Consider the following 20,187-nt stretch of genomic DNA (forward strand, 5'->3'; position numbering starts at 1 on the left):
TTGGTCCTGAGCCTGATCCACCCTGCCATACTACTGAGTTACTGATAGTGTTTTCTTCGGTTGGTTTCAATTTTTCTCCAAGTCACATTTGTCCTTCCTTGAGTTCTGGCTTTTGTGATAATGAAATGTTTTCATTATCAGGCATGTTGGTATGAATTTTAAACTTAGCTAGGTTCTAGTTTTTCCCTTGGCTCCAGGCAATTTAAAGACTGTAGATGGAGACCTGATAATGTGTATTCCTATTTTAAGGTAGTTAAGGCAGTCAACATTTATAAAACTTGTCTGTTCAGACCGTACAGAAATCCTCTAAAGGAGTAATGTTCCCGAACTTCACACCAAGATTTCTTATCTTTCTAAGCCCACAGGTTATCTTGATACATAAAACTGCCAGATAGATTTTATTGTCACTAACCAAATTTCAGGGAAGATAGGTAGAATTTCAGTGTGAGTCTTAGCAGTAGCAGCAGCTAAAATTTGCAGTCGCCTTCAGGTTCTGTGTCAGGCTGACTGGCTCCAGAGCCAGTGTTCTTAGTCACGTCTTAGCCGATGAAGATAAAATACTTTCTAAGGAAGAGAGGGGCTCATTCCAGTGTTATTAAAAGCCTATATCTGTTTGTCATTTGAACTGATTCTTTACTGTTTGCTTTTTCCCTAACACCAGACTCAGATATCAGTGATCTTATTACCTTTTTCACAAACCAGAACATCATGGTGACGATGTTTAATGACAGTGACTATGTGTCTGCTGCTCCCCACAGTGCAGCTTTAAATGTGATGCATTCAGAAAAGGTAAGGGTAAGGTATATGAAGGAATACCCATTGGAAAGTTATGAAAGGTTAAGATATTTCCTCTAAAATTAATCATTTGCCGATTTGGCCTCATTAGGCTGAAATTAGAATTTACTTTTGGAAATAATAGCTGTGTTTATTTAGAATATATTTTGTGCCCTGATGGATGACCAATAAATAAAGCTTAAAGGAATTTAATTTTATGTTACATTTTTGTTTAAAATATCGAAATATCTGTAGATTCCAAACCAGGTTGTATTTGTCATTGAGTATTATTTCTATGATTTGCTGAGTAGCTTTCAGTACAGTTAATGAGAATTAGCTTCAGGGATGAGAAAAGCTTGATACATAGCAACAATATATCCATTTATGTTTATATATGGTATGTAATAAGTCTCTCTTTTCCAACTTGTAGGACTATGTTTTTACAGCTGTTTTCAACAGTACTATGGTTTATGCTTTGCCTGTATTGATGAACATCATTAGTAACTACTACCTTTATCAGTTAAATGTGACTGAAAGCATCCAGGTCTGGAATACCCCATTCTTTCAAGTAAGCAAATTAAAAACTGTGAGTGTGTGTGCGTACAATAATAAAATGTGAAGAAGTTCATCTTGTGACATCTAGTCCCATGGTCAGCAAACTGCGGCTCGCGAGCCACTCGCGGCTCTTTGGCCCCTTGAGTGTGGCTCTTCCACAAAATGCCACACCCTGGGCGAGTCTATTTTGAAGAAGTGGCATTAGAAGAAGTTTAAGTTTAAAAAAATTGGGCTCTCAAAAATATTTCAATCGTTGTACTGTTGATATTTGGCTCTGTTGACTAATGAGTTTGCCGACCATTGTCCTAGTCTTCTTAAAACTTGGGGATGGTTTACATCTGGGGTTAGGAGTCCCTAGTATTAGTTTACTTTAGGATCAAAGTGTTCTGTGTTGGTGCTGACATTTTTGTAAAGTATAAGTATTTTTTATATTAATCATAGAAAAGTTAATATAATTTAAAAATGAATATCGTTCAGCTAAAATCTGGTTACTGAGGTATATTGAAAGAACCTTGAGAAGTCATCTAGACAATTCTTCTAGGTGGGACTATTGGTTAGAAATATGAAAATTAACTTGTCTCCAGAGAAATACTCAACATTTTCTCTTAGTCCTTATGTTTCTTTTTTTATATGTGGAAAAATAAATGGACAAATATCTTTCTGTAATAGCATGTTTCATTCACTGTTTTTTAACAGCTTTTTTGAGATGTACATCATATACCTTCTAATTCACCCATTTAAAATGTACAACTCAGTGGTTCTCATTATATTCATAGAGTTATATAACTATCACCACAAATCAGTTTCATATTTCAACACTCCCCCAAGAATCCCTTGTGCCTATTAGTTCATCACTCCCTATTTCTTCTACCTCCACCCCCAATTTGCTTTCCATCTGCTCTCTGTCTTTATGCATAATCTACACCCAAAACTTTTTTTAGTTGGCTGTAATTCTTTGCCATATTTAAATGGAAATCACATGGTATGGGGACAGAGTAACATTAAATTTGCATTTTAAAAAGTTCACTGGTGCTCTACCTGGTCTGGCTCAGCGGATAGAGAGTTGGCCCATAAACCAAAGTGTCCCGGGTTCGATTCTGGTCAAGGGCACATACCTTGGTTGCAGACTCGATACCAGCCTTGGTCAGGACTCATATGGAGGCAACTGATCTTTGTGTCTCTCTCACATAGATGTTTCTCTCTCTCTAACTCTTCCCTTCTCTTCCACTTTCTCTAAAAATCAATGGAAAAATATCCTCAGGTGAGGATTAAAAAAAAAATTCACTGGCACCAGGGTAGAGAGGGATTTCTGTTTGGAGAATTGTGGCAGGAAGAAAATAAAAAAAAAATCAGAGATTCTTTTACTAAATAGCTTAGATGATAGGTAATGGAGTGTCTGAGTTAATTCAGGGGCAGTAATAATAATGACAGAGGGAAAAAGATGTTAAAGAAATGTATGGCATACTCCATCATTGCTTGGAGCAATGAGGATCCTTTGGGACCTCTGTGTGGGAATATAGACCCCCCTGCTTGGGACAAAAGTTCCTGGTTCCCCAGGAAGTTGAGCTTGGGTACAGCTTTTCCCATTGGAGAAAAGTAGGGCGTGAAGATCCCAGCTGGCTTACAGTCCAGGCAGCCTAATGTAGGCTTCCAAGATGATTGTGAGATGGTCATGTTCATTGCATAAGGCCATTGGTGGATATGCTAACTGCTCTTCAATTTTACTTTTCAATTTTATATAGACCAGCGGTCGCCAACCGGTGGTCTGCGGACCACTGGTGGTCCGTGAGGTCTGAAAGGTTGGCTACCGCTGTAGACTATGCCTAGGATGGTTATCTTAATGGGTTTCTTCAGAGGTTTTGATAATCTTTTCGAACGTACTAAGATGTATCAAATGATTCTTAGTTCCATTTCTTAATCTGCGGTTGTTTTTCAGGAAATTACAGACATCGTTTTTAAAATTGAGCTGTATTTTCAAGCAACTTTACTTGGAATCATTGCTACTGCAATGCCACCTTACTTTGCCATGGAAAATGCAGAGAATCATAAGGTAATGACTCAGTGAAAAAAAACTACAAGTATAGTTTGCTAATAAGAAATCACATTAAAAAATAACCTATTTTGGCCCAGCTGGTATGGTTTAGTGGTTGAGCGTTGACCTGTGAACCAGGCGGTCGTGGTTTGATTCCCATTCAGGGCATATTCCTAGGTTGCAGGCTTGATCCCCAGTGTGCAGGAGGTAGCCAGTCAATGATTCTCTCCCATCATTGATGTTCCTATCTCTCCCTCTCCCTTCCTCTCTAAAATCAATAAAAATATATATTTAAAAAAAACACATTTTGCATGAGTGCAAGGCTTATGTATACTTATTTCAGGAGTAAGCAAATGGGGTATAAATACATTCATAGTAATACAGGGTGGGGTAAAGTAGGTTTACAGTTGTGAGTACACGAAACAGTTTATTCTTGTATTCTTAATTATTGTATTATGTTCTATACGGTCAGCTGTAAACCTACATTTACCCTATCCTGTAGTAATAGCTATATTACTCAAATCCTTGCCATCTTTAAAAGTTGCATCCTTTAATTCTTACAACCTTGTGAGGTAAGTTTTATGTGACCCACTTTATATGTCAGGAAATGGAGGATGGAGGTGTTCATGTAATGTGTGCAGGTTGACTCATCTGGGTTCAGTAGTAGATCTGGGAACTGACTGTGATCCTGATGTTCTTAATTGGTGCACTCCCCTTTAACCTTTAATGGAATGTGTTGATTGTATAAGGCATTTAATTTGGTGGTAAGTGAAAAAAAAAAAAGCTTGGAAATTTCTGTCATTACCAGGGCCTAGAAAAAATTGCTGTGTGTACAGAGGATCTTTAGTATTCTTCCACTTTCTTTTCTGTCCCTTTCTCTTTTTAATATCCCCCATCCAGCAGATGCAGGTGATCTTACACAGTTTTTGAGCTTTTGACAGAGCCTTCAACTCTTCACTCTGCTGTGATTGTCTTTTTCTTACTCCTCTAATCAAAATTCTCATTCTCTTTGGGTCTGTTCTTAGTTCAGTTCAATTCGTTGTCTAAAGTAATTTACAAAGTGCGATTAATAATGAGGTTAAGCCTCATCTAAAACTAATACATGAGACTCAGGAGATATTTTAAAAAATCCTCCATTTTTCTGTTATACATATTCATTATACTAATTTAGAAAATATAGGAAAGTATAAAGAAAATAAAAATTATCCATAATCTTTACCAAAGATAAAACTTAATAGACAATTGCATTTTTCTCTTTTTTGTTTCCACTTAAATGGTTTTTAATTCAGATTTTTGAGGTAATCGTGGATTTATATTGGTTGTAAAATATAATATAGTGAGATCTATCCACTTAACCCCAATAAAAACATCTTGCAAAACTATAGTACAGTAAAAGCCAGGATATTGACGTCAAGAGCAGAATAGATCTGTCATCACAGAGATCCCTTCTGTGGCCCTTTCCAAGCCCACATGCCAACCCTCCCCCTCCCTGACCTCTGGCAACTACTAATTTGTTCTCCATTTCGATAATTTTGATGTTTCCAGAATGATTAAATGGAATCAGAGCATATTTTCTTTGGGGTGTGGTTTTTCTCACTCTGCATAATTCCCTGGAGGTTCATATAAATTGCATGCATTAGTATTTCCTTCTTTTTATTGCTGGGTGGTATTTTATGATGTGGATCTGGATTGTTCCAATTTTTTACTATTACGAATTAAACTGCTGTGAACATTTGTGTACAGGTTTTTGTGTGAACATACGTTTTCATATATCTGTGATAAATGCCCAAGAGTAAAAATGTCCAAGAGTAGAGTGCTGTGTTGTATAGTGATTGAAAGTTTAGTTTTATTAAAAATTGTTTTCCAGAGTGGATATGCTGTTTGACATTCCCACCAGCAATGTACGAATAACAAAAGCATCCAGTTGGATTATCGAAAATAATTATATTTGACTTGGTTTATGTTTTTATATTTATATTGGAATTTATATTTTGTTATAATTTATTGAACACAAAAGTTGTCCTTTTTAAAAAGATCATTTCTCCTCTTTTTTTTTTTTTAATTGATTTCAGAGAGGAAGGGAGAGGGAGAGAGAGATAGAATCATCAATGATGAGGTAGAATCATTGATCGGCTGCCTCCTGCACGCCCCCTAGTGGCGGGGACTGAGCCCACAACCCTGACTGGGAATTGGACCATGATCTCTTGGTTCCTAGGTCTACGCTCAGCCACCGAGCCACACCAGCGGGGCTCCTCCTCTTCTTAACTCTGTGTTACGTGCTTCCCTTACCTCGCTCTCTGGCTGCTGCTTTCAGACAATACTTTTATTAGGAGTGATGTTTTTATAGATGACAGAATCAACTGAATAAAATGGTTAGGAATTTGGATTTGTAACAGATTTTTAAAATTCAAATTAAGCAATGAGAGCATTAGAGAGTTAGAAAACTCATTTAAGTTACTCTTAGTGCTCATGAAAATGCTGTTTACTTGTAGTAGCAATAGCTTGCATGTATGTACTACAAAAGAGTATATAAAAAACTCTTAAATGCATTATCTGTGCAGTTTCATGCTTAAGCTGAAAGCCCTATGTAAACCCAGAGGGTTCTTGGCAGTTTATTAATGTTTTCATGAAAGGTTACTTTTTTAAAGTGAGAGTCCCTTTTCTTGTTTAAAACACACCTTTCCATGTATTTCCACAGATTTTCACAAGCACCATGTTTTGACTACTGTGATATAGAATCGCTGTTGTACAGCTATAACCCCGACAGCCTTTGTTTTATTTTAGTTTTGTGTTTCTTAGCAGCACTGCTGTAACCTGATTCTGAAGGTTTTTATTGAAGTATTGTTGCATCTCAGAAATAATGATCTAAATTAATATTCTAATGGAATTTATATTATTTGTAAGGAGAGCTTTTATTACCTACAAACCTATACTATAAACTTACTGTTTTGTTGATGTAAAATTAAGAGTTCTACAACAATTTGCTAGAATTTTTTGTTTGCAAAATGTTTAAAATTATAACTAATTTTTCCTTTCTTTTTTTAGATCAAAGCTTATACTCAGCTTAAACTCTCAGGTCTTTTGCCATCTGCATATTGGATTGGGCAAGCTATTGTTGATATCCCCTTTTTCTTTATTCTTCTTATTTTGATGCTTGGAAGTTTATTTGCATTTCATTATGGATTATATTTTTATCCTGTAAAGTTTCTTTCTGTGGTAAGTTAACATTAGTTATACTCATTCTATTTGTAAATAAAACACTACTTTAAAAAATGAAGTCTTTCCAAACATAATCAGCTGGTTCAGTAATTTGGATATTAATTTTTTTATACACAATAGAACCAGTTTCTATTTGATGATTGTATACTAGAGACCTGGTGCATGAAATTCGTGCATGGGTAGGGGCCGTAGGCCTGGCCGGCAATTGGGGCTGATTGGGGCCTTCTGGCTGCCGGCTGGGACCTTCCTTCCCCGGCTGCCGGCTGCCAGACGGGGCCTTCCTTTATTCCGCGCCGCCCCTGGGTGGTCAGCGCACATCATAGTGAGCGATCGAACACCTGGTCTCCTGCCCAAACTCCTGAGGGGACACTTTGCATATTAGACTTTTATATATATATATATAGACTAGAGGCCTAGTGCACGAAATTATTGCACAGGTCCCTAGGCCTGGCTGGTGATCGAAGCATGAGCGTTTGGCTTGGAAGGGCAGGTCCCAGCTGACCTCTGGGCCTTGGGCAGCACCTGGGCCCCGGGCCCCTGCTTACCCTCCTTCACCTGAGTCATCGGGCCCCCACCCAGCTCCCTCAGTGCCTGTGAGCCAGGCAGCGGCCCTGCCCCCTGCCACCACCACTGGTCATTGTCTGTGGGGCGATCACTGGGGCGATCAGGCCCCTGCTTGCACCCACTTTGGCCTGGCACTGCCCGCTCACCTGCTTCACCATCCTGCTGCGGTCCCGCTCTCGTCGGAGCCCATCGGGGCTGGCAGCGCCTCCACTGCCGCCTGTTGCCAGCACCACATCGCCAATGGCTTCCATGTTCCACGCTGCCCCTTGGTGGTCAGCACACATCATAGTGAGCGGTCAAACTCCCAGTCGAGGGGACAATTTGCATATTAGGCTTTTATTATATAGGATGATACCTGTAATCAGTGCAATTTCTATTGCTATAAACAAGTTTTAAAAGCAATGACTAACTACCATTATAAAATAATTCCTTGAAATTGAAGCAGTCTTTTATGTAGACTACCTACTTATGTGTAATTAGAAATAAACAGTCCTTCCTTAAAATGTCTTCCTTGTCTCTATGACTGAAATAATTTCACGAGGAAGCTCTTTTATTTCATAATTTAAAATATGGTTTAAAATCCTAAGGAAAAGTATGATTTGTATTCATGTTCACATGTAAATGACTTACTAAACCCCTTTATATGAATGATTTATACGAGGAAAAAGCCAGGTGAGGTCAGAGTTGCTGAAAGTAAACTGTTTTGCTAGAGATCATACTGATTTTTGTTAATTTCTGCCTTATAAATTAATAAACGTTTTCCTTAAAAATTAAAAAATGCATTAAGTTCTGTATATTAAAATGGTAGCTAATAGTTGATTGAGAAAAAGTTGCAATTTATGCCTTATAAATTAATATTTTCCTTAAAAATGTATAAAATGTACTAAGTGTTATATATTAAAATGATAGCTATATATTAAAATAGTTCATTGAGGAAAAATTTAACCAGCTAACCTGTGGTGTTTTGTTTTTTTTTACAATAAAGAGCATTTTACTTGGCAAAGAAAATGGCAAAGAAAACTGTTGAGTTTAAATTAATTATTCAGGATTGTGTTGATTAGTTAAAAGCCTGAGTTTTATTGATTTAGGAGCAATGTGCATGGTAACTCCTCAAGTAACCACACTTGTAGTTTGTGGAGTGATTTGTTGAGCAAGAAAATTTGAAGAATAATTATTCCGTAATATTTTAATATTACTGGTAATTTATATTTATGTATTTCTAGTTACTCGTATTTTTATATAAAATTTCATATTTTTGTTTTACAGGTTTTTTGTCTTATTGGTTATGTTCCGTCAGTTATTCTGTTTACCTATATTGCTTCTTTCACTTTTAAGAAAATTTTAAATACAAAAGAAGTTTGGTCCTTTATCTATTCTGTGGTAGGTTACACTTTATATTATTTCATTTCAACTTTACATAGCAGATTATTTGAAATTCATGTTTATACCAGAAAAAAGAGAGTCATGAGGTCTTTCAGGATTAAAATATTAACTGTGTCTATTGTAAGTACAGGGTTAGCTATGTAGCTGGCAGCATCTTACTGACTGTATGTTTGTCTTCTTCATCATCCACTCCTTGAAGGGATGGGTGATACTGAAAGCATTTAACAACCGCATGGCAAGGAAGCCAGCTAAAAGCAGCTGGTACCAGTGTACTGGCGCTTCCTGGCTAAGTATCAATCATCTGTGGTTCCATGTTTTACTAGAAGATTGAAAATATACTTAATGTTGAGTATGAAATTTCTAAACACTTTTCACTTGCTTTCTTTTTTTTTTTCTTTAGACAATGTTGGCTTGCATTGCAATCACCGAAATCAGTTACTTCATTGGACATACAGTTACAGCTATCCTCCATTACACCTTTTGCATAGTCATTCCAGTCTATCCACTTCTAGGTTGTCTGATTTGTTTCATAAAGGTACGTCTGCTAGGTGTTTTAATGTTTAAAAAGCATAAATAGTACCTAATCTTTAAGGTCTTAGTTCTTGTACTGAAAATAGTAAAACAAACACACATCATGCTAGCTGCTACTACTTGATTTAAATGTTATTAATGAAGCAATTTAAAATCACTATGGCATCTTTTTAAGCGTGTTTTTAAACTTAAAGTTTCAGAGGAGAATGGCTATGTCCATTACATGTTCTGTTATGCTCCAAATGGCATATGTACGTAAATGATAAGTATGATCTGACTTCAGTTAGTATTTGGGGAGTTTTTCCAAGGATTTAATAATGTATTGTCCTATAAAGGGATAAGAGAAAATAAAGTGTAGAGATTTTTTCAAAGAAAAAGAAAACCACAGGTTAGTTTTATTAAGCCTGGATAATTGGAAAAAAAAATCCGTGATTAAAAAAAAATTTGATGAATTATTAACGTAGGATGATTGCTGATTAATTCTACTCACTAATCTCTTTACACTCCCCCCTTTTGTTTCAGTTTATTTATATTATCTCCCCCACATTTTGGGATGGGGAAAATTTAATCGAAGTACAAATCATAGCTATTAGTAGTAGTAGCCAACTTTATTTATACAGAATACATGTTTGCTGAACAAAATACTTCCCTCCCCCCCACTTTAATCCAAATGTTTCTACACATTGCAACTAAAATAAAACTATTACAACACTTGTGAAACCAAATGTATGGGGTTTTTCCTCACATAAAGCAATACTTAACTACCTGCAATTAGCGCAGACCCCACAGTTGAAGGGTTCAACCCTTAAGACTGTCCCCCACCTCTCACTTCAGATGCCAGTTACAGGTTGTGGGTCCCCTGTTACTAATCCTTCTGTCTGAGCTGGCTACAAACCCCATGGTTCTATGACCCTTTCTCGGGTTCAGTAATTTGCTATTATGGCTTACAGAACTCAGGGAAACACTATTTTCTAGTACCAGTTCAGTATAACAGATAAACAAATGAACAGCCAGGTCAAGAGATACACAGGGCGAGGTCCAGAAGGGTGCCAAGGTGCAGGAGCTCTCTGTCCCTGTGGAGTTTGGAGTGTGCCACTCCTTAGCACTCAAGTGCATCCATCAACCCGAAAGCTCTTTGAACCCCGTGTTTAGGGTTTTTATGGAAGTTCCATTACTGATGGCATATGACTTCATCTCCAACTCCTTGCCCCTCCCGAGGGGTTAGTAGGTGGATGGAACAGAAAGTTCCAGCCTTCTAATCACTTGATGGGTCATCCTCCAACAGTCACCTGGCCTCATTGGAAAGGGGCTTATTTTAAATAACAAAAGATACTCTTGTCACCTCTGACACTCAGAAAATTCTGAGGGTTTTAGAAGCGGTGTGCTAGGAACCAGGGTCAAAGATCAAATGTCATGTCCCAACATCACAACAGCATATACATTTTCAATAATTTTTGTCTTAGATTTCTTGGAAGAATATTCGGAAAAATGAGGAAACCTATGATCCATGGGATAGGCTTTTGGTGGCTGTTATATCGGTAAGAAATGACAAAAATGTTTCTTTGTTAGCATGTTACCTTAAGAATGTGAGAGGGCAGGTGTGGGCTAGAAAGGGTCAATTGGGGGGAAAGGGGACATCTGTGATATTTTCAACAATAAACATTTTTTTTAAGTTGTAAAAAAAAAAAAAAAAAAGAAAAGAATCATTGGGTTGTGCCATGGCCAAGTGGCTCAGTTGGATGGCGTGTGGTCCCATACACCAAAAGGTTTTGCATTCTGTTACCAGTCAGGGCACATACCTAGGTTGTGTGTTTGATCTCCAGTTGGGTGTGAGTGGGAGGAAACTGACCCCTATCTCTCTCTCTCTTCCTTTCTTCCTCTCCCTCTCCCTTCCTCTTTCTAAAAATCAATAAAAAATATCCTTGGTTAAGGGTTAAAAAAAAAAAAGAGTGAATAGTTTGGTTGTATGATTTTAACTCTTCTTAGTTTATATCCTCTTGCACAAAAAGTCAAGTGTGTTAATACCAGCTAGTATGAATTTTGATGGTCCTACCTTTTATTCACTGAATATATCTATTTTAATATCCTTGGCTTTTTTATGTTAATTCTATTTAATTATGATTCTGGCTTCCGTAGAGTTAAAAACAAAGCTTCCTTTTTTCTTTGTATTTTATGAAGCTGACAACCAATTAACTTCATTGAGATAGAAATAAAATATATAGAGATAGAAAAATATGTGAAGGATTTTCTTACTAAAAATCTTCCTTGGCTTATAATCAAACCTTTTTTTAGCTAATAAGACGTGCAAAGAAATTGTGGTTAACTTTTGGTTTTGGTAAGGAAACTTACGTATGTGGTTTTTATTCTGTTGATAGGAAAAAAAGAGATTCAGTCATGAGCTGTTCTGTGTTCTTCTTTTAGCCTTACCTGCAGTGTGTACTATGGATTTTCCTCTTACGGTACTATGAGAAAAAATATGGAGGCAGATCAATAAGAAAGGATCCCTTTTTCAGGTCAGTTAAATGATTTTTAAAGTTTTAATGTTTTTCAGCATATTTACAGAGTTGTGCAACTATGCCATAATCTTATTTTAGGTCATCTTTATCACTGCAAAAGAAGCCCTGTACCCATTCGTAGTTACTTATTGATTTTTAGAGAGGGGGGTGGGGAAGGAAAGAGAGAAACATTGATGTGACAGCGTAACACCAATCAGCTGCCTCCTTCTACTTTTGTGGTGTTTCTGTGGGTTCGAACATTAGCCCTCTACATATACTCAGGGAAATCTCATTTACACCCAGACTGTAAATTGTTTTGAATGAAGGCCCCGTTTTCCTTTTGTTTTCTTATTTTTATTTTTCCCAGGCATGTGCCCTTGACTGGGAATCTAACCAGCAATCTCCTGGTGCAACGGCATGATGTCCAACCAACTCAGCCATACCGGCCAGGGCCTAATCTACTTTCTGTCTCCAAATAATAGACTTGCCAATTTTGAACATTCCTATAAATGCAATTATAAAATACATAGTCTTTTTTTGTCTGGTTCCCTTTTCTTAGCATAATGTTTTGAAGGTGCATCCATGTTATAGCATGTAGCAGTACTTCATTCCCTTTTTTATGCTAAGTAATAATACATTTTTTTTAAAATATATTTTATTGATTTTTTACAGAGAGGAAAGGAGAAGGATAGAGAATTAGAAACATCGATGAGAGAGAAACATCGATCAGCTGCCTCCTGCACACCTCCTACTGGGGATGTGCCCGCAACCAAGTTACATGCCCTTGACCGGAATCGAACCCAGGACCTTTCAGTCCGCAGGCCGACGCTCTATCCACTGAGCCAAACCGGTTTTGGCAGTAATAATACATTTTAGATTATACCACGCTTTCTCTGTTTATCAGTTGATGGGCATTTGAGTTGTTTCCACTTTTTGGCTATCATGAATAATGCTGCTATGAACATTTGTGTACAAGTATTTGTGTGGACATAATATCTTTATTTCTCTTGGGTGGATGCCTAGGAAAGGAATTGATGGGCCACATGGTTAATGTATGTTTAACCTTTTGAAGAACTTACAACTGTTTTCTAAAGTGGTTGCACCATCTTACATTAGTCTCCCCTTATCTGTGGGGAATACACTCCAAGACCCCCCAGTGGAGGCCTGAAATCATGGATAGTGTCAAGCCCAATGTGTGTACTCTGCTTTTTTTTCCTATACATACATACCTTTTCACTTAAAGGAAGCGCTTTCGGACTTCTCTTTGGCCTGTCTGAATTGCCAGCATTGCTACCCTTCTGCTTTGGAGCCCATTATTAAGTAAAATAAGATTTAGTTGAACATATAAGCACTGTGATACTGAAATAGTCGATTTGATAGCAAAGGGATGACTCATATCTCCAGTGAGACAGATTGGGATGGTGTGAGATTTCATCATGCTACTCAGAACAGCATGAAATTTAAAACTTATGCATATTTATATCTGGAATTTTCCATTTGATGTTTTTGGATTGTGGTTGACCATAGATGAAAAAAACTGCAGAAAGCAAAACTGCCTGAAAGGGAGACCACTGTACATTCCCATCAGGGATGCATGAGGGCTCTGTTTCCTCCACATTCTTGCCATTATTTGTTACTGTTTATCTTTTTTATTTTAGCCATTCTAGTGGGTCTGAAGTGGTGTTCCTTATGGTTTTCATTTGCATCTCCCTCATGATTCATGTGTTTCTTCCCTCTATTGGTACTATTTTCTGTAAGATAACTAATGTCTTCCTCTTTATCTTGTCAAGTAGGCTCAGGTTATTTAATATGCAGCCTTTAATTTGATTGACTTCTTTGTCATTCTTTTCTGCTTTTCCATTGTTTTCAATATGTCGAAGCCTATTTTCCTTTTCACCTTACTGCTAACTGCTAAAAGCCAGATTTTCTTTGGAAGCACTTTTTCCTCTGCCAACCTTTGTGGTATTTCTGTGGGTTTGGATGTCAGGGCAATCTTATTTACACCCAGACTGTAAATCGTTTGAGTGAAGTGTTCTTTGTTGTTGTTGTTTTTATCTTTGTGTGAAGTAGTGCCTGATAATAAATAATATCGATAAGTGAATGGGTTTAGATAATATCACCTAAATATCAGTGAATGAAAAAACAGCTCTTTAATTCCATCTTTCAGAGATAACCACAGATCTCATATTGGCATATTTTTTCATTCTTTTCTCTATGTAGTGCCTGAATTTCTTACTATTTTAATTATTTGAAAATCTACTACCTTGATATATTTAGGACCCTTTCAACAAAGCCCAAAAATAGGAAGTTTCCAGAACCACCAATCAATGAGGATGAAGATGAAGATGTCAAAGCTGAAAGGCTGAAGGTCAGAGAGTTGATGAGTTGCCAGTGTTGTGAAGAGGTAATGTAGTCTTTATTGTGTTAAGTCATCTTAAATGTGCAATGATCAGTTCCCCATGCATAGGAAAATAATCTGAAAAATACTTTCTTTCTATATGAATCAATCTGAAAAAGAAGTCCATGAAAAAAATATTTTTGTCCACTTACTTTTTTTGAATGGTCTTAAGGCATATTGAAAAAAAAAATTCAGATTATTGTTACAGAATGATACTTTCTTAAAGTAACTGAACACATATATCTCGAGAATATACTGAAAGGATATACATGAACCTGGTGAGGGCAGATTGGGTGCTGAAATATGGAGGTGGCATGATGTTTACGTTAATTTCCAATTTAAAACATTTTGAAATTTTATAAAAGTAATACAAAAAATCAAATGGTAAAATATTCACAAAAGTCAAAAAGTAAAAGCTCTGAGAAATTCTGCAATAAGAAAACTTTCAACCTGCCCTTGTTTCAGCATTTCCTAAGCCTATACGACTACGGGAAACAGATTCCCCTCCTCTTTTCCAATGAAAGCTCTTCTCCTCCAAGAGAGACTAGCATTGCAGACACTTGTTTTTTTAAATCACTGTTTGATTAATTGAGCCAACTGAAAACAATAAGAATACTACTCGTGTCATTTGAAATACTACTTTTTTAATTGATGTAGACAATCAGAATAACTTCAAATGTAATTGCAATTCCACTGGCAGTTCAAAAGTTGCATCTCCTAAAAATCCTGACTTACTATTTCCCAAGATATTCTTAAGTGCAATCATCATCCCATGGCTTATTTATCTCCAAGACTCTTGACTGGGTGTCTCTGACCTTCCTGGCCAACCTGAATGAAAGTAACCATCTTTTAACGAGTGGTTAGGATCTTGAGCAAGTCATGTTAGCCAGCATTTCCTAACTTTTGTTCTGCATCCACACGTGATTCATTAGCATAGGCTCTGTGACCAAACAAGTATGGGAAATGCTACACATTATATACATTTTTAGAAGATTTGTAATGTTTATAAACATATCATGAGTTTGAGAAGTCCTCTGATTGTGCATGCACCCAAAGTTGTAACTAGTTCTGTAATTTGGGGAAGGCTTTGGATCTAATGGCCTATAGTTAGCGGCCTCTCCCCTTTCCATAGGAGGCCAATTAAATTCTACAGTTGGAGTTCTATTACCTGGGCCATTATTATTACTTTTGGATGGTTTCTGAACTGGGTTGGGAAGCGTAGATTCAGTCAAAGCTTTATTAATAACAATGTGTTGGGCCTTCTTTATACTGCTCTCTGTGGGCCCCCGTGTCTGCTCACCAAGACTCAGTTGCACTGAGAACGTCTGATTGATTGAAGCTTGGTGAAACAATATTGACCTAAGTGCTGTATCCCTCATGGCTCCAAAAAATGTTCCCAGGCTCTTGGGCTTCCTCACTCCATGCTGGGGATGCGCGGCCATCCCACGTTTGCTCTGGCCACCACCGTGCCATTATGCACTTAGTTTTGAATGTCATAATTTCAGTGACAAATGGATATTTATACGATACCCTTTATTTTCAGATATAGTTCTTATGATATGGACATGAGGTGTGTGCAGCCTGTGTTATGTCAGGATAGGTTTCTGAGTTACAACTCTCTTTCAAACTCTTGTTTCCTTTGTTAGAAACCAGCCATTATGGTCAGCAATTTGCATAAAGAATATGATGACAAGAAAGATTTTCTTACAAGAAGAGTCAAGAAAGTGGCAACGAAACACATCTCTTTCTGTGTGAAAAAAGGCTAGTATTTATTTAATTACTTTTTTCCTAAGTAACATTTTCAAAAGAGTAGTTTCCATTTTAAATTTGATTTGATGATTTTTCTTTTAATTCCTTTAGGAGAGATCTTAGGACTGTTGGGCCCAAATGGTGCAGGCAAAAGCACAGTTATTAATATTCTGGTTGGTGATATTGAACCAACTTCAGGCCAGGTATGATATACAAGGGTGTGGTATATGTTGACTATGATTTGTATATTTCATTAAAGTAAATTTTTTAATGACAAGTTAGTATTTTAATGCTTAAATATTATGTTTTTAATCTTAAAGTTTTAGTATAAAAGTGATCTTTTTGATTACCTATGAAAGTAATGTACATAGTAAAATTTTGATGTCATACATGCAGGCACACGTACATATATGTATTATTTCTGCTTTTATAATTATTACATGCGTGGGTGATTAGCCCACCGACTTAATGGAAAACAATAGTATTCCCTTAAAGAGATAGGGGAGCTAGTTCTGATGCTGCCATCAATTAGTCTTTGATTATAAGCATATCATTCACCACTTTGTGGAAACTTCACAAAACTGCCTTGATCCTATCTTCTCTCCCCCTTGCTTACTTCACACCAGCCACACTGGCTCATTGCTTTCCTGGAAAATGCCTGACACACTCTTTCCTTTGTGTTTTGTGTGTTTTTTTGCCTTAGTTATTTTTATGTTCGTTATTTCTTACCTCATAGAAATCCCAGTGACCAAAACTGCTTACCTCGCTGGCTCCAATATCCCTTTCCATTGAGGCCCCCAATCATTCTAGTTAAAATCGGAGCTGGCCATGTCACTGAACTCTGATTTCGCTATCCATGCCCTTTCTTCATCGAAAGGAGTAAAAAATCTTACCCCCCTCTAGGAAGGAATTTGAATTAATTCACTTGCCACTTCTTTCATCATGTAAATTAGGCAAAAATAGGGATTTAAATGGGTTTGTATTTCTGTAGGTATTTTTAGGAGATCACTCTTCAGATCCAACCGAGGAGGATGACTCTGTTAAGTGTATGGGATACTGTCCTCAGATAAACCCATTGTGGCCAGATATTACACTGCAAGAACATTTCGAAATTTATGGAGCTGTGAAAGGAATGAGTCCGAATGACATAAAGGAAGTCACAAATCGGTAAAATTTAGAACCTTTTTGTCACCTGGAGAAAAGTTTACATTTCACATTTTAAAAGTTTTATAACAGGCATTGCCGTAGATCATAATTTTCATAGAAAATGGTCATGACTTTTTCATATATTCTTTACCAAATTATGTAGCTATGGAAATGAAAAGGCAATTTTTCTATTTCTAATTACAGAATGAATTACCTATAATTATCATGAAACTTCATTTAAAGTGACTCTTTTAATTGAGATATTAATTTGTTTTAAATGATGTAAATTGGAGGTCTAATTTTAGGAAGCTTGAGTTTTCTAGAAAAAAAAAATCGGTGATCACAAACAGTACATTATCTGTTTTGCAGAATAACAAATGCCCTTGATTTGAAAGAACATCTTCAGAAAACTATAAAGAAACTACCTGCAGGAATCAAGCGAAAGGTACTTTTATCAAACAACAGATATGTGTATGTTTTATTGATAGTTTAGTGCCTGATGGTGTGATGATAAATTTCTTGCTTTGAAGCTCCCCCCCCATTTTCTTTCCCTCTAGCTGTGCTTTGCTCTAAGTATGCTGGGGAACCCTCAAATTACTTTGCTCGATGAGCCATCCACAGGTATGGACCCTAAGGCCAAACAGCATATGTGGTGAGTATAACTGTAAAGGCACTCGAGACACATTACACTGTATTCTACCTTAGAATAAAAGATTATTTTATTATAAATAATGGTTTTATTTTTTTAATGTCTTCATTGATTTTTAGAGAGAGAGTAAGGGAGAGGGATAGAAAGATAGATACATCAGTGAGAGAAAAACATCACTGCTTGGCTGCCTTCTATCAGCAGTCATCACAGTGCCATCTGTGTCTATGAGTTCTTTCTCTCCCTTTTTTCTTTTTTGCTCAATCCCTTACCCCAGCACCCATGCAGTCCCCCCTCCCCCCGCCATAGCTGTCAGCCTATTGTATGAGTCTCTATTTTGTTCATTAGTTCATTTTGTTCATTAGAGTACACATATGAATGAGATCATAATTCATTTTTTAAAGCATAGAAACATTTGAAACATGAAATTTCTTTCTATTTTACAAGCTTTTAAAAATAAGGGAAAATAAATTAGAGTAGAAAAATCATAGTTGGGCAAAATATAACTACAGCAATTGAAATTTGATATTTTAATTACTCTAACAGAAAATCAAATAATTGGATTTTTTAAAAACACAGGGGTTTTTTTTTGTTTTTTTTCATTAACATTCAGATACTTTCCTCCTTTTTTTATTTTCTGTTTTGTAGGCGAGCAATTCGAACTGCATTTAAAAACAAGAAGCGGGCTGCTATTCTGACGACTCATTATATGGAGGAGGCAGAGGCTGTCTGTGACCGCGTGGCTATCATGATAGCTGGGCAGTTAAGGTACATATCCAAGCAGCCATTTGGAGGACACGGGGTGGATTTTAAATGTCATCATGTAAAAATGCATATTAATTTAAATGTTAAAAATGTTTTCCTTGTTTGATTTCTTGAATCAGTTGGCTTTGTAGAGAATTACTGGGAAATACGTAATTTCCTCCCAAAATATGGCTAGCTGCTTTGCATTTAGAATTGGCTTAATTATTCAACAATTTGGAATGTTATTTTCAGGTGTCATGTCTATTATTTCAAAAATTGTTAGGCAGTGTATTGGATTATAACCTAAAGTATAAAAGAAATGTACATGAATTCATACTCATATAAATAGATGATTGAATAAGTAAGTAAATGTGGGAGAAGAGGCAGGTCTTCCTTATAGAAAGATTTCACATAAATCTGTAGATACTACTCCCTCTAGGAGGGGGAGCTGAATCCCCCATCTCCCAAGTGTGGTCTAGATTTAGGCAGTTTCTTCCAATGTACAGAAAGGGGAGGATGGTAACTTCACAGTGGAGAAACCTGGCAAGTACTTGCCTTGACCAGACAACGTCATGTGGATGTCATGAACTGCCTGACACGATGTACTTTACCGTAAAGTACTTCTTAAGGAAAGTACTTAAGCTCTGTGGTATTTTCTCCAAAAACCTGTAGCCCCAGTCTAAGTGTGAGAACAATATCAGACTACTCCAAAATGAGGGACATTCCACTAAAACACCTGACCCGATCTTCTCAAAACTCACGGGAAAAAAGGGAGGCGTAAGACACTGTCACAGACCAGTGGAGACTAAGGACCCTTAAGAAATGCGTGGTATCCTGGATAAATCCTGGAACAAAAAAGGACGTTAGTAGAAAAACTAGTGAAATATAAAGTCAAATAGCGTAGTAATGGTAGTACGCCAATTCCGGTTTCCTAATTTTGACATATGTGCCATGGTGATGTAAGATGACAATATTAGGGACACTGAAACTGGGGGAGGGGTGTTTGAAGACTCTGTATATTTGCTACTTTTCTATAAATTTAAAAGTATTCCCTTATAAACATTTTATTTAAATCATTTTTTAGCTGAGAAATCATTTTTTTTTTTTAACTGTCAAGCTATTTTATATCTGACCTTTCTTTTAAACATTACTGCAGATGTATTGGAACAGTCCAGCATCTAAAGAGTAAATTTGGAAAAGGATACTTTTTGGAAATTAAACTAAAGGACTGGATAGAAAACTTAGAAATAGACCGACTTCAAAGAGAAATTCAGTATATTTTCCCAAATGCAAGCCGTCAGGAAAGGTAAAGATTTTAAACATTTAATTATACTTTTTGTGCAGTAGTAATCATAAAAATGTGTTACTGTGTTAAGGATTAGGGAAAATATTCTGTATTGGAATAATATTGTGTTAATGTAGTGGAATGATTGGAGTTTGATATCTAATTTAGTGTTAGATCTTTCAATATAGATACTAAAACTTTTAAAGTTCTTATTTAGTAGTAATGAGAGTTATTTCATTTGCATGGAAAATTTCAAGATTTCAAACAATTTTTATCTAAATAAATGTCAGAATAAGTTATTGGCATTTACTTTTGAACTTTAAAAATTTTGAACTTTAGCTTTAGAACACAGTAATAATTTAAAATTTTCCTATATTTTATCTTATCTATGTTTTCAGTTTTTCTTCAATTTTGGCTTTTAAAATTCCTAAGGAAGATGTTCAGTCCCTTTCACAGTCTTTTTCTAAGCTGGAAGAAGGTAAGCAATATCTGAAGAACATAGCTTTCAAATTATAAAAGAATTTTATTTTAAAAATTTAGAAGTTGGGACTCAGTTTATTATAGAAACTATGGTAAATAGGTAACTTTTTATTAATTTATCAGTAAATACTAATACTGTAGGGATTTGGTAGATCACCAATATTGCAGGATGAGCCTTTTACTGTT

General features: G+C 36.3%; 1 protein-coding gene across 3 annotated transcripts in view; it reads left to right on the forward strand.

The window, feature by feature from the left end:
- Window positions 1–20,187, forward strand: part of ABCA5 (ATP binding cassette subfamily A member 5) — a 59,866-nt gene that overhangs the window by 34,328 nt on the left and 5,351 nt on the right. For all 3 annotated transcript variants that reach the window (XM_080680761.1, XM_080680762.1, XM_080680763.1), the window contains 17 exons: window positions 662–789; window positions 1,205–1,342; window positions 3,266–3,379; window positions 6,407–6,577; window positions 8,411–8,524; window positions 8,928–9,062; window positions 10,522–10,596; window positions 11,480–11,571; window positions 13,831–13,957; window positions 15,598–15,712; window positions 15,812–15,903; window positions 16,692–16,867; window positions 17,216–17,291; window positions 17,404–17,498; window positions 18,141–18,260; window positions 19,393–19,542; window positions 19,920–19,999. In XM_080680761.1, the coding sequence (XP_080536887.1) occupies window positions 662–789; window positions 1,205–1,342; window positions 3,266–3,379; window positions 6,407–6,577; window positions 8,411–8,524; window positions 8,928–9,062; window positions 10,522–10,596; window positions 11,480–11,571; window positions 13,831–13,957; window positions 15,598–15,712; window positions 15,812–15,903; window positions 16,692–16,867; window positions 17,216–17,291; window positions 17,404–17,498; window positions 18,141–18,260; window positions 19,393–19,542; window positions 19,920–19,999 (1,998 nt within the window). The remainder of the gene's footprint in view (window positions 1–661; window positions 790–1,204; window positions 1,343–3,265; window positions 3,380–6,406; window positions 6,578–8,410; window positions 8,525–8,927; window positions 9,063–10,521; window positions 10,597–11,479; window positions 11,572–13,830; window positions 13,958–15,597; window positions 15,713–15,811; window positions 15,904–16,691; window positions 16,868–17,215; window positions 17,292–17,403; window positions 17,499–18,140; window positions 18,261–19,392; window positions 19,543–19,919; window positions 20,000–20,187) is intronic.

The sequence above is a fragment of the Plecotus auritus genome (genome assembly GCF_963455305.1).
Source record: "Plecotus auritus genome assembly, chromosome: 7".
NCBI lineage: Eukaryota > Metazoa > Chordata > Mammalia > Chiroptera > Vespertilionidae > Plecotus > Plecotus auritus.